The following is a 16,598-nucleotide window of genomic DNA, read 5'->3' on the forward strand; positions in this document are numbered from 1 at the left end:
AAGGTGAACAATGTGAATTGGGAATTACAACTTGCAGTTGTCTTTACTTTACAAAATGGGAGAATTCTGTGTAACAACCTTTAGAGTTTTCTATGTTGAACTTTATGTTCGAAGATAACGTAAATCACAAATTAAAATGACTGACTTAAAGCATTTCATTTTAAGTATTTCTCAATGTGTTTTTCTTTCCCCAGTGTTTTATTTATTTATTTATTTTTTTAAAGATTTTATTTATTTATTTGCCAGAGAGAGAGGGAGAGAGAGCGAGCGAACACAGGCAGACAAAGAGGCAGGCAGAGGCAGAGGGAGAAGCAGGCTCCCCGCCGAGCAAGGAGCCCGATGCAGGACTCGATCCCAGGACGCTGGGATCATGACCTGAGCCGAAGGCAGCTGCTTAACCAACTGAGCCACCCAGGCATCCCTCCCCAGTGTTTTAAATGAAGGTAAAGCTCATGTAAAAATTTACCTTTTCTTTAAAAAACTTGCAGTCAGACAAGCAGGAGATGAAAATATCATCGCAATTTCGCTGTAAAAGTAACAAAAGTGTTAAGTCGTACTGTACTATGGAGTATGACTCCTCTTTTGTCCAATTATACAACTGATGACATGAAATCATCAAGAAAAATTACTCTCATGACGAGTCTTCCAAATTCTGGATATATTTTGTGCTGATAAATCTCACCAAAACCCTTCATAGTTCATTTTACCAAGTCACGGATTTAGATAAAATCCATCCTTCTGGAAATAGAAATTTATAGCGCCCCGGAGTATAAACTGTGAAGATACACAAGAGTCTAATTCAATGAAGGCTTAGTGAGACACAACATGTTTTTGATTCTCCCCTGCCTCTCTCACGCCTGTCAAGGTGCCTGGGAACGGAATGTCCTCAATATAGTTAAGTAAATGAGGTGAGATCATCAGTGACGTCTGCAAACTTCGAGGTGGTGGAAGAGAATATGGTTAAAATGCACGTGCTTTCCCAGCAAAGCCAAACCCTGTCTTATGTTTAGGATAAAATGACCCCATGGCTTTGAAACCAAATACCAGTGATTTATAAGTTATCAGACAGAGCTACCTCTTAGCCACTTCGCGTTCAGGGCTTCTTGCTGCTGATGCTATCCATTTTTCTATCAGGGACTGGCTAATTTGTCTTATTTCTGGCAGGATTTTCCTGGGAACATCTGTAGAACTGGTATCCTTCATGGGAAAAAAAAAAAAAAAAGATCAGGAAAAACACCCACATGCTGAGGAATAAATAACACGGCAAGGCTTGTGGCGCAGGCAGTAGATAGGCCCCCACCCTCTCTGACGGGGTGTGTCGGGGGAGGAGGTGTAGTCAGAAGGATTGGGTTCTCAGACTGGCTGGGCTATTCCAGTCCTAGCCTTGGCCACTTTGCTTGATCTGAGCCTTAGCTTTATCATTTATTTTATTTTATTTTTTAAAGATTTTATTTATTTATTTGACAGAGAGAAATCACAAGTAGATGGAGAGGCAAGGCAGGCAGAGAGAGAGAGAGGGAAGCAGGCTCCCTGCTGAGCAGAGAGCCCAATGCGGGACTCGATCCCAGGACCCTGAGATCATGACCTGAGCCGAAGGCAGTGGCTTAACCCACTGAGCCACCCAGGCGCCCCTAGCTTTATCATTTAAAAATGGAATGACACAAAATAACTGAAAACAGGGACTTAACCCCATATTCACTGCAGCATTATTCACAAAAGCCAAAAAGGTAGAAACAGCTGGTGTCCAATGACAGCACAACGGATAAACATGGTGCATAGACACAGGGGAATATTCAGCCATTGTTAAGGGCCTACTTAGCCAGAGTGATTCCATCTCGGATTAAACAGCCATTTTGTTGTTTATGCAGTAAAATATGGTCGACCAGTCCCTGATAACAGAGCCCAGAATAAAAGGACAAGTCAGGCCAGGTGGAGACATCCAATCAGTAAAGCGCATATACTATCTCCCTAACTACCAAAGAATGTGGGCCCCACCTTTGGGGCGCCAATTCTGACCAAGATGATAGGCTAGTTCAAATAGCTACTATAGGGTGAACTGTAATTCAATTGGCCACCCATGTGTGACTTAGCATGACTATGCAACTTTCTCTGTGTGTTGCAATCTCATTGGCCACCTGCGTGTGGCCAGGCTCAACCACATGGTCTTTGCTCTATAAAAGTTAGTCTATGAGGCTGGGAAGGTTTGCTCTCTCTGTAAGAGGCCGCCCCGGCTGGTCGGTTTGATTCTCGATACTGGCATGAAATAAAGCTTTGCTTGACCTTCACTTTGCATCAGTCTCGCTCCTTTGATCACGGACCCTAACACCATAAAAAGAGAGTCTGATACATGCTGAAACATGGATGAACTTTGATGACATTATGCTAAGTGAAATAAGCCAGATACAAAAGGACAAATAGGGGGAGCCTGGGTGGCTCAGTGGGTTAGAACTTCTGCCTTCAGCTCAGGTCATGATCTCAGGGTCCTGGGATCCAGTCCCGCATCGGGCTCTCTGCTCAGCAGGGAGCCTGCTTCCCCCTCTATCTCTCTCTGCCTACTTGTGATCTCTGTCAAATAAATAAATAAAATCTTAAAAAAAAAAAAAAGGACAAATAGTGTATGATGCCACTTATATGAAATTGGCAACTTCATAGAAAGTAGATTAGAGATTACCCAGGGCTTGGGGCAGTTGGGGGGAGTCATGGTCATAAATAGAGACTTATAATTTAATGGTTACAGAGTTCCTGTTTGGGGTGATAAAAAAAAAAGTTTTGGAGATGGATAATGGTGATGCCTGCACAATATTGTGAATGCAATTAATGCCACAAAATTGTATGTGTGTGTGTGTATATATATATATATATATATCATAAAATCTTCTATTTTAACTATTCTTAAGTATACAATATATTTTATTAAGTATACTATATATATTTTATTGTGGTTAAAAGTATTTATATAGATTAACCATAATTTAAAAAAAATTAGATAATAATACCTACCTCTCTGGGCTCCTGTTAAGATTAAATGATATTAGGTATCCAAAACCTTTGGATTATAGTTGGTATTCATTTTTTTTTAAAGATTTTATTTATTTGGGCGCCTGGGTGGCTCAGTGGGTTAAGCCGCTGCCTTCGGCTCAGGTCATGATCTCAGGGTCCTGGGATCGAGGCCCGCATCGGGCTCTCTGCTCAGCGGGGAGCCTGCTTCCTTCTCTCTCTCTCTGCCTGCCTCTCTGCCTGCTTGTGATCTCTCTCTGTCAAATAAATAAATAAAATCTTTTAAAAAAAACATTTATTTGAGAGAGAGAGTGGGCATGAGCGGAGGTGGGGGGGGTGAAGGGGTGGGGGAAGGGGGTGGAGCAGAGGGAAAGGGAGAAGCAGACTCCCCAATGAGCAGGGACTCCAGGATCATGACCTCAGCCAAAGGCAGACACTTAACCAACTGAGCCACCGGGGTGCCCCTATAGTTGGTGTTCAGTAAACACTGGTTTCTTTCTCCCCTCTAATCACCCATAGATTTTTACTTTTAAATCAGTGGTTTTCAAACTTTGGCATGCAACAGAATTACCTGGTAATTTTGCTAAAGCATAGTCTGCTGAGCCCAACCCCACAGTTTCTCATTTAGGGGTGGAGCTCAAGAATTTGCATCTGGGGCGCCTGGGTGTCTCATTCAGTTAAGTGGCTGCCTTCAGCTCAGGTCATGGTCTCAGGATCCTGGGATCGAGCCCCATGTTGGGCTCCCTGCTTGGCAGGAGCCGGTATCTTCCTTTACTTCTGCCTGCTGCTCCCCCTGCTTATGCTTTCTCTCTCTGGCAAATAAATTAATTAATTAATCTTAAAAAACAAAAGAATTTACATCTAGCAAATTCCACATGATGCTGCTGCTCTGGTGTAGGGCCCACACTTTGAGAACCATGGTTCTATACAATACTTGAATGGAAATGGCTTGGTGAGAGGTATCCGAAATCACTATATGGAAAGAAAAACCCGTGTCTTAATATAGTCTTCCAAAGGCATTAGTGCTCTGCTCCATGTTATACCTCTACCTCCAATGAACCTATAATAAATCAGGAATTTTTTTTTTTTTTTAGATTTTATTTATTTATTTGTCAGAGGGAGAGAGAGCGAGCACAGGCAGACAGAGTGGCAGGCAGAGGCAGAGGGAGAAGCAGGCTCCCTGCTGAGCAAGGAGCCCGATGTGGGACTCGATCCCAGGACGCTGGGATCATGACCTGAGCCCAAGGCAGCTGCTTAACCAACTGAGCCACCCAGGCGTCCCAGGAATTTTTTTTTTTTTTAAGTAATTTCTATCTATGCCCAGCATGGGGCTTGAACTCAAGACCTTGAGATCAAGTCACATACTCTACAAACTGAGCTAGCCGGCCATTCCATGAGTCATAAAACTCTCTACCGTTTTTATTTAATGCTAAAATAAAATCCGGAAAAAGATGTGTAACCGTGACTTCTGAAGTTCCCTTCAGCTTCCTGATCTGAGCCCTCGTGTTCCCTCTAGCTCAATCACAAGAAAGCTTTTATTCTCCCCACATGGCTGGAAACTTAGGACAATGAGGTGCTCCCTATTGGCACTTATACACCATTTCTCCTACTCTTCAAAATCCCAGCTTCTCTGAAGTAATCATCTCCCAATGTCCTTGTCACTACCCTTCAACACTGAAAATTTTAGTACCTTGCTGTCTCCCTTGGCACTGCCATGCTTGTTGTCATTCTTCCTGTAATTCTTAGCAACTACAGAACTAATAAACATGATTTATTTCCCACCAGATCGCTCAAGTCTTGATCTCATCTCCATACTTCTCCTCTGCTCCACCTCAACTATCTGTGTCCTGGACCAGGGTTTCAAGATGGATGTTATTGACATTTGGGGTCAGATAATTATTTGCTGTGGGGGTCTTGTGCATTGTAGGATGTTTAGCAGCTGTTGTGGCCTCTGTCCACCAGATGCTGGTGGCAGCCACCTCAACACACCTGCCCTTTTCCAGTTACTTCAACCTAAAACATCTCCAGGAGTTGCCCAATGTTTCTCGGGCAAAACCATTCCTAGTTGAAAACCATTGCCCTAGATCTAGTTAATACCCCATGCTTTATAATCATCATTAACTGTTTCACCTTCTAAAATTTCTATTAGAAACATTCTCAGGGGTGCTTGGGTGGCCTTCAGCTCAGGCCATGATCTCAGGGTCCTGGGATCGAGCCTGGCATTGGTGGGTTGTGGTTGGCGGGGGAGGTCCCTTCTCAGCAGGGAGTCTGCTTTGCCCTCTCCCACCCCCACTCATACTCTTTCTCACCTCCCCCCCACCAAATAAATAAATAAAATCTTTAAAAAAGAAAAGAAACATTCCTTTCTTTGGTTATGAGACACCTTTTCTGATTCCCTTAAGGTAAAACTCCCAATCTAACATTCTTTAGTGCTGGAATGAATTAAGACTTTCGGGGACTGTTTGGAACAAAATGAATGTATTTTGTATGCAAGAAGGACATGAATATTTTGGGGGGGAGAATGTTATGGACTGAATGTGTTCTCCCCCAAATTCATATGTTGAAATTCTAATCCCCAGTGCGACGGTATAAAGAGGTGGGGCCTTCGGGAGGTGACTAGGTCTCATGAATGGGATTAGTGCCCTTATAAGAGACCCCAGAGAGCTCTCTTGCCCCTTCTGCTATGTGAAGACACAGCAAGAAGACAGCCATCTGTAAGTAAGGAAGCATGTCCTGACCAAACACTGACTATGCTGGCCTCTCCATCCTGGACTTCCCAGACTCCAGCACTGTGAGAAATACATCTCTGCTGTTCAAAAGCCTCCGAGTCTATAGTGTTTTGTTAGCAGGCAGAGCAGACTAAGACACTTACTTTAGAGCAGAACCCACTCCAACATTCTTCAAGGCCGTTAGGACCGCCAATCCAGTGACCCTATTGTTTGTTCATTACTCATCACCTCCTCATTCTTACCCAGCTTAGAGTCCATGGTCAGCACTATAATAAGTCCCTTGAAAATACTTCCTACTCTCTCACTGTCCTATTGAACTTACCTAACAAAATTCCATCTGTGGTTAAAAGCAAGTCTGGAATACTCCAAATTTGAACCCAAGCAAAACTGAATCTAATCCATTCACTGGAGAGATTCCCCCAATGGTGCTGATTGATTTGACTTGCAGTCCTACTATCATAAATGGGCACCCAACACTATTTAGTGATTTCCCACAACATTTGCTTCTCACTCTCTGAGACAACTACTGTACACCTTCCTTTTATTCCCAAACCTGTTAACACTTCTCCTGTCTCACTCACTCCCAGATGAGGGCCTTGCCCTCTTTGTCACTGTGAAAACCGAAGCCATCAGGCACCTTTCCAACATCACCTCACACTCATTTCCACTGTTCCTTATTAGAGCAAAATAAATATTTCTGCTCAAGCCCCTCCATTCTACACAGATGCAATCCTGCCTCAGCTTCCATGCTCAGTGCAGAGTCTGCTTGAGATTCTCTCTCTCCCTCTCCTTCTCCTCTCCTCTCCTCTCCTATTGTGGGACATTGCTTCTGCAAATATTCATTCTTTCTCATGTACCATCATTTTCTCCCCCTGAACAGGATCTTTCCCCAAAATCATCTCATTTTACTTGACCTCTCAGCAGTGTGTGACAGGATTAGCCACTTCCTCCTTCTGGAAATACATTCTTCTCTTATCTTGATGAGCCTCCCTCTTTTCCCCTACCTCAGAAACTGGCCCTTCTCAATTTCTCTTCCAGCGCCTCTTCACTGCTGGGCTTCTAAATGGGGAAGTCTTTCAGGACTGGATTCTGTCCTCCTTCTCCACTTATTTTTACTCTCTCTCTCAAGGTGACCTTTCATCCAGACCCTGGCTTTAAATACTGTCTGTACTTGGATGCCTACCATGTCTATGTTCCAGTGCTGACATCCTCCCTGAGCTCTAGATTTGGACATGCAGCTAAGGCCCCAGATCCCCTCCCCAAGGATCCTCACACTGATCCCATCTCACCTACTTGCCTCCATCTCATACAACTCTTCACCCTTTCCTACTATGTTCTGCCCTTCTGGCCCTCTCTCAGTCCCTCACACATGCTAAACTTATCCTTGCCACAGGGCCTCTCTATGTGTGCTTACCTGAACACTCTTTTTTTTTTTTTTTCAAGTTTTGCTTACTTATTTTAGAGAGAGAGTATGAGCAGGGGAAGGGCGGAGGGAGAGAGAGCAGAGAAGCAGACTCCCCACTGAGTGTAGAGCTTATGGAAGGGCTCAATCTCACAACCCTGAGATCATGACCTGAAGCAAAATCAACAGTCAGATGCTCAAACAACTGAGCCACCTAGGCGCCCCTGGAATATTCTTTCTTTGATCTAAGCATGGCTGAGGTCTCTGAGACCTTACTTCCCAGCCTCTGCGATGTCTTCCCTGACTGACATTTCTTTTCTTTTTTTAAAAAAAAAAAACCATATTCAGTTATCTTAGAGAAGGAGAGTGCATGTGAGTGGGGCGAGAGACAGAGGGAGAGTATCTTCAAGCGATTCCATGCTGAGAGGGGAGCCCAACATGGGGTTTGATCCCATGACCCACGAGATCATGACCTGAGCCAAAACCACGAGTCAGATGCTTAACCGACTGAACTACTCGGGTGCCTCCTGACTGACATTTCTAAAGAAGTCCACTCCATCAGTCTCCCACGGTTCACTTTGTTTGCTTCAGAAAACTGATCGCTCTTTAATACAATCTTGTTATTTTGCATTTACATATTTATCACCTTTCCTGTAGAATCCAAATGCCAAGAATGAGACCAGCCTTTTCTGTACTACTCACTTTTATCCCCAGCACCAAGAGCAGAGCCTGAGACACAGGAGGCAACTGCCAACTAGACAGCTGTGACAGAGCAACCAAGTACAATCTCCTCACTCTCCCCAGCAGCACAGAAACCTTTGCCTCTGATTACTTTCTGTCCTAGAGAATATGGCAAGAGTCTATATGGATGTCAAGTTTAAAACATTCCTGAAAATAGAAAAAAGTATAAATTCGGGGCACCTGGGTGGCTCAGTCAGTTCAGCATCTGACTCCTGATTTCGGCTCAGGTCATGATCTCAGAGTCCTGAGATGGAGCCCTGCCTCAGCTTCCATGCTCAGTGCGGAGTCTGCTTGAGATTTTCTCTCTCCCTCTCTTTCTGCCTCCCTCCCCAACTCATGTGCACTCTATCTCTCTAAGAAAGGAAAGAAGGAAGACAGGAAGGAAGGGAGGGAGGGAGGGAGAAAGGGAGGGGAAGAGTGGGAGGGAAGGAGGGAAAGCGGGGAAGAAAGAAAGAAAATTACAAATTAGGAAGTTAACTATGTACTGGCAGACCTCAGAGATATTGAGGGTCTGGTTCCAAACCACCACAATAAAGTGAGTATTGCAATAAAGTAAGTCAAATAAATTTTTTGGTTTCCTGGTGCATATAAGTCATATTTACACAATACCATAGTCTATCAAGTGTGCAATAGCATCATCTGTAAACAATGTGTGTATCTTGATTCTAAAAATACTTTATTGCTGGGGCACCTGGGTGGCTCAGTGGGTTAAAGCCTCTGCCTTCGGCTTGGGTCATGATCCCAGAGTTCTGGGATCGAGCCCCATGTCGGGCTCTTTGCTCGGCAGGGAGCCTGCTTCCCTCTCTATCTCTGCCTGTCTCTCTGCCTACTTGTGATCTCTGTCTGTCAAATAAATAAATAAAATCTTTAAAAAAATACTTTATTGCTAAAAACTGCTAGTCTAAGCTCTCAGTGAGTCCGAGAGTCTGAGTGTTTCTGCTGATGACAATTGTAATCTTGTCTTGAGGATGCTGCTCAGGGTTAAGGTTGCTGAAGGCTGGGGTGGCTGTGGCAATTTCTTAAAATAAGACAACATCAAAATTTGCCACATAAATGGGCACTTCCTTTCACAATCTCTCTGTACCATGCAATGCTGTTCGAAAGTACTTTACCCACAGCTGAACTTCTTTCAAAACTGGAGTCAGTGCTCTCCAACTCTGCTGCTGCTCTGTAAACAAAGTTTATACAATATTCTAGGTTCTTTATTGTCATTTCAACAGTCTTCATAGCACCTTCACAGGTAGATTCCATCTCAAGAAGGTACTTTCTTTGTTCACCCATAAGAAGCAACTCCTCATCCATTCAACTTTTATCATGAGATTGCAGGAATCCAGTCACATCTTCAGGCTCCACGTCTCATTCTAGTTCTCTTAAAATTTCTGCCACATCTGCAGTTATTTCCCCCATGGAGGTCTTGAACTCCTCAAAATCATCTACGAAGGCTGGAATCCACTTTTCCAAACTCCTGTTCATGTTGACACTTTAACCTCTTCCCATGGGTCACAGATGTTCTTAATGGCATCTAGAATGGTGAATCCTTCCCAGAAGATTTTCAACTGACTTAGCCCAGAGCCGTTAGAGGAATGATTATTTATGGAAGCTATAGCCTTAGGAAATGTATTTCTTAAATACTAAAACTTGCAAGTCAAAATGACTCCTTGATCAATGGGCTGCAGAATGGACATTGCACTAACAGGCATGAAAACAACACTCATTTCGTTATACATCTCCATCAGAGCTCTTGGGTGACCAGCTGCACGGTCAACGAACAATAACATTTTGAATGGAAACTTTTTTTTTTAAGCAGATCTCAGCAGGGGGCTTAAAATATTCTGTAAACCATGTTATAAACAGGTGCTGTCATCCAGGTTTCTTTTTACATTTACAGAGCACAAGCAGAGCAGATTTAGCATAATTCTTAAGGACCCTAGGATTTTCAGGATGGTAAGTGGACACCGGCTTCAGCTTAAAGTCCTCAGCTGCTTTAGCCCCTAACAAGATAGTGAGACTGTCTATTGAAACACTGAAGCCACACCCTGACTTCTCCTTGCTAGCTATGAAAGTCCTAGATGGCATCTTCTTTCAAAAGAAGGCTGTTTCATCTACATTAAAAGGTTCTTGTTTAAAGGGCTCCTGGGTGGCTCAGTGGGTTAAAGCCTCTGCCATCGGCTCAGGTCATGATCCCAAGGTCCTTGGATCGAGCCCCGCATCGGGCTCTCTGCTTGGCAGGGAGCTTGCTTCCACCTCTCTCTTTATCTGCCTGCCTCTCTGCCTGCTTGCGATCTCTGCCTGTCAAGTAAATGAATAAAATCTTTAAAAAAAAAAAAAAGTTCTTGTTTAGGGTATCCACCTTCATTAATAATCTTAGCTACATTTTTTTGCTGTTTTTAAGATTTTATTTAGTAGGTCACCTGGGTGACTCAGTTGTTAAAGCATCTGCCTTTGGCTCAGGTCATGATCCCAGAGTCCTGGGATTGAGCCCCACATCTGGCTCCCTGCTCAACGGGAAGTCTGCTTCTCCCTCTCTGCTTCTCCCTCTCTGCTCCCACTCCCCCTGCTTGTGTTCTCCCTCTCACTGTAACTCTCTCTGTCAAATAAAATAAATAAAATCTTTAAAAAATGTATTTCTGAGGTTTTTATTTATGAGAGAGACAGAGAGAAAGGGAGAGAGAAAGGGAAGTCATGCGAGTAGGGGAAGGGGCAAAGGGAGAGAGAATCTCAAGCAGACTCAAAGCTGAGCTCAATCTCACAACCCTGAGATCATGACCGGGGCTGAAATCAAGAGTTGGATGCTCACCTGACTGAGCCACCCAGGTGCCCCCATCTTAGCTAGACCCTGTGGATAACTCGCTGCAGCTTCTCCATCAGCACTTGCTGCCTCACCTTGCACTTTGATATTATGGAGATGGCTTCCTTCCTTAACCTCATGAACCAAGCTCTGCTAGCTTCCAACTTCTCTTCTGCAGCTTCGTTACCTCTTTCAGACATCACTGAATTTTTTTTTTTAAGATTTTATTTATTTATTTGACAGAGAGAGATAGAGCATACAAGCAGGGGCAGCTGCAGGCAGAAGGAAAGGGAGAAGTAGGCTCCCCACTGAGCAGGGAGCTCAACGTGGGGCCCAATCCCAGGACCCCCGGGATCATGATCTGAGCCAAAGGCAGATGCTCAACTGGCTGAGCCATCCAGGTACCCCTTCATAGAACTAAAGAGAATTAGGGTCTTGCCTGGATCAGACTTTGGTTTTAAGGGAATATTTGATCTTCTATCCAGATCACTAAAACTTTCTCTGTATCAGCAATAAGGCTGTTTGGCGTTCTCATCATTTGTGTGCTCTTTTAAAAAAAGAAATCTAGGGCGCCTGGGTGGCTCAGTGGGTTAAGCCGCTGCCTTCGGCTCAGGTCATGATCTCAGGGTCCTGGGATCGAGTCCCGCATCGGGGTCCCTGCTCGGCAGGGGTCCTGCTTCCCTTCCTCTCTCTCTGCCTGCCTCTCCGCCTACTTGTGATCTCTCTCTGTCAAATAAATAAATAAAATCTTTAAAAAAAAATAAAATTTAAAAAAATGGTCTACCATTAACCCTAATTTAAAAAAAATAAAAAAATAAAAAAAGAAATCTAGGGACGCCTGGGTGGCTCAGTTGGTTAGGCGGCTGCCTTCGGCTCAGGTCATGATCCCACCGTCCTGGGATCGAGTCCCGCATGGGGCTCCTTGCTTGGCGGGGAGCCTGCTTCTCCCTCTGCCTCTGCCTGCCACTCAGTTTGCCTGTGCTTGCTCTTGCTTCTCTCTCTATGACAAATAAATAAATAAATAATCTTTGAAAAAAAAAAAAAAGAAATCTAGATGGAAAGAAATGATTTTTATTTTTGTTATTGTTTATTGTTTTTAAGAATTTTTTTTTAAAGATTACATTTATTTATTTGACAGACAGAGATCACAAGTAGGCAGAAAAGCAGGCAGAGAGAGAGGGGGAAGCAGGATCCCTGCTGAGCAGAGAGCCCCACACAGGGCTCAATCCCAGATCATGACCTGAGCCGAAGGCAGGGGCCTAACACACTGAGCCACCCAGGTGCTCCTTTAAGAATATTTTTAAAAGGGGCGCCTGGGTGGCTCAGTTAGTTAAGCATCTGCTTTCGGCTCAAGTCAAGATCCCAGGGCCCTGGGATCAAGTACTATATGGGCTTCTTGCTCAACAGGGAGCCTGCCTCTCTGCCTGCTGCCCCCTGGCTTGCGCACTCCCTACCCCACCTCTGAAAAACAAATAAATAAAAATCTTTAAAAATATATATTTTAAAAAGAAACAGAAAGTATAATAAATACCTGACAAGTTGTCACAAAATTGGCATGTGTTCCAGCAAAAATATGTTTGACTTCAAAATCCACAAGGTCTAGAAGAAAATGCAGATTCATGTTTATTGTTTTTAGAAGTAGAAAAATAAATCTTTTGTTACAATCTTAAAACTGCTCTAAAAAAAGTCTTAAAAATTTTTTTTTATTAACATGCAATGTACTATTTGTTTCAGGGGTACAGGTCTGTGAATCATCAGTCTTACACAATTCACAGCGCTCACCATAGCACATACCCTCCCCAATGTCCATCACCTTGCCACCTCATCCCTCCTTCCCCTGCCCCTCCAGCAACCCTCAGTTTGTTTCCTGAGATGAAGAGTCTCTTAAGGTTTGTCTCCTCTAGTTTCATCTTGTTTCATTTTTCCTTCCCCTATGATCCTCTGTCTTGTTTCTCACATTCCTCAAATCAGTGAGATCATATGATAACTGTCCCTCTCTGTTGACTTATTTTGCTTAGCATAATACCCTCTAGTTCCATTCATATCATTGCAAATGGCAAGATTTCATTTCTTAAAAGATACTCTTTAAAAAAAACCAATATATTGGGGTGCCTGGGTGGCTCAGTCAGTTAAGCATCTGACTCTTAATTTTAACTCAGGTCATGTTCTCAGGGTCATGGGACTAAGCTCCACAGTGGGCTCTGTGCTTAGCATGGAGTCTGCTTGTCCCTCTCCCTCTGCTTCCCCCCGACCCCCAGCCCCGTGTTCTTGTGCATGCTCTCTCTCTCTCTCTCTAAAATGAATAAAATCCTTAAAACAAAATATGATATATTACTAATCTAAATTTACTTATTTATTGACAATTTATATTCTTCTAGATGAATTTGGACTATAAGCACCATAAAAAGATTAATTTTGATCAGGTTCTATGTTGTATATTCTTAAAATGTAATTTTTCAGGCACTTGCATAATGAAATCAGGGTGATGTGCTTTAGATGGGGGCTTTTTTGTTTGTTTGTTTGTATTTGATTTGATTTTAAGCAGTCTCTACACCCAGTATGGGGCTCAAACTCACAACCCTGAGATCAAGAGTCACATGCTCTACCCACTGAGCCAGCCCAGGTACACCTAGAAGAGGTTCGATTAAATATATAAAAGTGTTTCTGATAATCCATTGACTTGGGATCTTTTTGTATTACCCTGATCTTTAGAAAAAAATTACTAAATACTCCAGGAATCACTGCATAAGAAAAGATGCATATTGTACGGATTAAAAGTAACAGTACAAAAAGAACCACAGATCTATGTACTTCTGTGAAAAGAAGATAAATAATTTTTCTCCTCCAGTGGCATCAATTAAAACAAAATCATAAATTAGTAGGACCACTCGTACCATCAGCAGAAATCAGGCAGGTAAAGTTTTCTGTCGGAGCCTCTGGATGAATTGGGCTGCTTTTGCAACATGGTCCACGACCAAAAGACACTACCTTTCCAGTGGTGTAGACATATGCAAGAGTATGGTAACTGCAAGAGACAGAATATAATGAAGACCAAGGGACTCACACTTTTTGAGAAAGATGATGTCTCCTAACACAAAGTGACAGATTTATCTTATAGAGTACCCGGATAACCTTATCATAATGTCAAGGTGAGAGGGTATCAAATGATGTGACTAAACAAATGGTAGGTGAATATTAACTTATTACTAACCTTAAAGATAGAATATTATTGGGATGCCTGGGTGGCTCAGTTGCTTAAGCGGCTCCTTCGGCTCAGGTCATGATCCCAGTGCCCTGGGACTGAATCCCACATCGGGCTCCTTGCTCGGCCGGGAGCCTGCTTCTCCCTCTGCCTCTGCCTGCCACTCTGTCTGCCTGTGCTTGCTCTCTCTCTCTCTCTCTCTGACAAATTAAAAAAAAAAGAAGAATATTGTTGATGGGTCTTTACTATAGCTTCTACCATTTCTGTTTTTTTGTTTCTTATTTGTCCGAGTGAGAGAGAGCACAAGTCCCTGCTGAGTCAGGGAGCCCGATATAGGGATCAATATATCCCAGGACAATATATCCCAGGCTCAGGAGATCGCAGGACACCGGGATCATGACCTGAGCCGAAGGCAGAAGGTTAACAACTGAGCCACCCAGGCACCCCACCACTATTTTTACTTTTAACTTTCTTCCCAACCCCCAGCACCTAGTAAGGTGGTCTATACACAGAAGACTTGCAATAAATTCTTATTAAACAAATGAAATTCCTAAAATAAATTAGACAAAAATAGAAAACTCAAACTGTATTTGAAAAAAATAAATTTTCAGAAAGGAAAATGATCTATAAAAAGAGTAGTCACATATTTTGGGTTTTAAGGTTTGATAACATGGCTGGGGAGTCATTTTTTTGGATGAGTAGCAAAACTTACTGAACCATAGAGGGAGGGGACCCGAGAGGGGTACCCTGAGGAATCACTTCTAAGTAACAAAATGTAACACTTTCTACTCAGGCTAAAAACAAACAAACAAAAACTAGTCCATTACCTTCCACAATCTATCTGTGAAACTAGGCCATCAATTCCTTCCACGAGCTGTGGCCCTTCCTTCTCAGCAGTAGGGCTGTATCCCAGCTGTCCATAGCTATTGCCTCCAAATGTGAACACTTTCCCAGTCTGTTTGAAAAAGAAGGAATCAGACTAATTTCAGATTTTATTTATTTATTTTTAAAGATATTATTTATTTATTTGACAGACAGAGATCACAAGTAGGCAGAGAGGCAGGCAGAGAGAGAGAGAGAGGTGGAAGCAGGCTCCCTGCCAAGCAGAGAGCCCGATGCGGGGCGCAATCCCAGGGCTCTGGGATCATGACCTGAGCTGAAGGCAGAGGCTTGAACCCACTGAGCCACCCAGGTGCCCCTAATTTCAGATTTTAAAAAGTAACTAAAAACTTGGAGATTAAGTATTATCAAAGAATTGTATGAGAGCACCATGTGAAATATAAGCTCTATAATAAAGGGGAGGGGTCTTCTATTTATTATTTCTAATAGTAAATATAAGTTGCTCCAGCTTTGGGGCCAGAGGTTTCAGAGGTAGAGGTCAGTGCTTCATTTATTTTTTATTTTTATTTATTTATTTTTTTAAAAAAGGTTTTATTTATTCATTTGACAGAGAGAGGGGGAGCACAAGCAGAGAGAACAGCAGAGGGAGAAGCAGACTCCCCAGTGAGCAGGGAGCCCGATGCGGGTCTCCATCCCAGGACCCTGGGATCGTGGCCTCAGTCGCTGAACAACTGAGGCACCCAGCTGCCCCTATTCATTTAGTTTTTAAATAAACATTTCAATCACACAAATAGTTTTCTATTTGTCTATTCCTTGTGGCTATAGAGAGAATCCACCCCATTGGAATATACTATTTGGCCAGTACAAGAAGAGGAGGCAAAATTTACAAAGCAGGCTGGTAATCGTGCCAAGCAAGAAATGGAACAAAGTAGGTTCTAGTCTGTAATCTGGGTTCTTGAAAGCTGTAAAAACTAGTTTGTCGCCTCTGCAATAATTCCATCTGTAGAACTATAAAATGAATGAATAACTGCTAAAAGGATTAGCTCTTATATTAATCATTTAAAAAAAATTTTTTTAAGATTTTATTTTTAAGCATTTTCTACACCCAATGTGGGGATCGAATTTACAGCCCCAAGATCAAGAGTTGCATGCTCTACCAATTGAACCACTCAGGCACCCCATTAATGTAATTTAGTGGGTATCTAAAAATATTTCCTAAAGCTGAAATTAGCTTCTGTTATACGATCTTGAAAATGTCATGGTTTACATTTGATTAATTTTACCTTTTTAGATATTTGTGCATTGAATGGTTACGTTGAGATATTGATACACAGATAGCTTTCAATAACAGGACATGTACCTTGGAGTAACATTTCTCAGGAATTAAAAAAAAAATAGCAAAACATTTTAGTACCTGGGTAAGCACCGCAGTGTGTTCATAACCACAGCTGATGTAAACCACACCTAGATTCTTCAGCGCACCAACTGAACGAGGCTTGGAGCTTTGCACCACTGAAAGAAAGCAGAATCTCTAGAGGCTAAGACTCAGATTTCATAAGCTGTCACATCTATTAATATTTTCATCATCTTATAATTCATTAACATAATCTTTTAAATGAGCACTCAGGAGTATTATAGAACAGAGGGAAGGCCCTGAGTTGGAAAAGAAAGAAAAACACCCCTTCAGCATCTATTTCCGAAAACGATGTAATCTTCTGGAATGCCTCAGCCTATTCTCCTAGAAAGCTAAGTTTTAAGACCTTCATTCCCAATAATATTGCCATTATGTTATATTTGTTTCTGTCACCTAGTAGGTGTTCTGCAAATATGCAATAATAATTAAGAATAGAAGAGGACTTACTTCATGTTGACAGAGTCAAACGAAATGAGATTAAGTCC

At 42.6% G+C, this 16,598-nt stretch overlaps 1 protein-coding gene across 3 annotated transcripts in view; it reads right to left on the reverse strand.

Moving 5' to 3' along the window:
* Positions 1 to 16,598, reverse strand: part of HERC6 (HECT and RLD domain containing E3 ubiquitin protein ligase family member 6) — a 63,678-nt gene that overhangs the window by 36,624 nt on the left and 10,456 nt on the right. For all 3 annotated transcript variants that reach the window (XM_044224533.1, XM_044224534.1, XM_044224535.1), the window contains exons 5-10: positions 16,114 to 16,211; positions 14,687 to 14,814; positions 13,552 to 13,682; positions 12,189 to 12,256; positions 1,076 to 1,197; positions 467 to 526 (exon numbers count right to left, since the gene is read on the reverse strand). In XM_044224533.1, coding sequence (XP_044080468.1) covers positions 467 to 526; positions 1,076 to 1,197; positions 12,189 to 12,256; positions 13,552 to 13,682; positions 14,687 to 14,814; positions 16,114 to 16,211 — 607 coding nt within the window. The remainder of the gene's footprint in view (positions 1 to 466; positions 527 to 1,075; positions 1,198 to 12,188; positions 12,257 to 13,551; positions 13,683 to 14,686; positions 14,815 to 16,113; positions 16,212 to 16,598) is intronic.

Source organism: Neovison vison, chromosome 11 (genome assembly GCF_020171115.1).
Source record: "Neovison vison isolate M4711 chromosome 11, ASM_NN_V1, whole genome shotgun sequence".
Lineage (NCBI taxonomy): Eukaryota > Metazoa > Chordata > Mammalia > Carnivora > Mustelidae > Neogale > Neogale vison.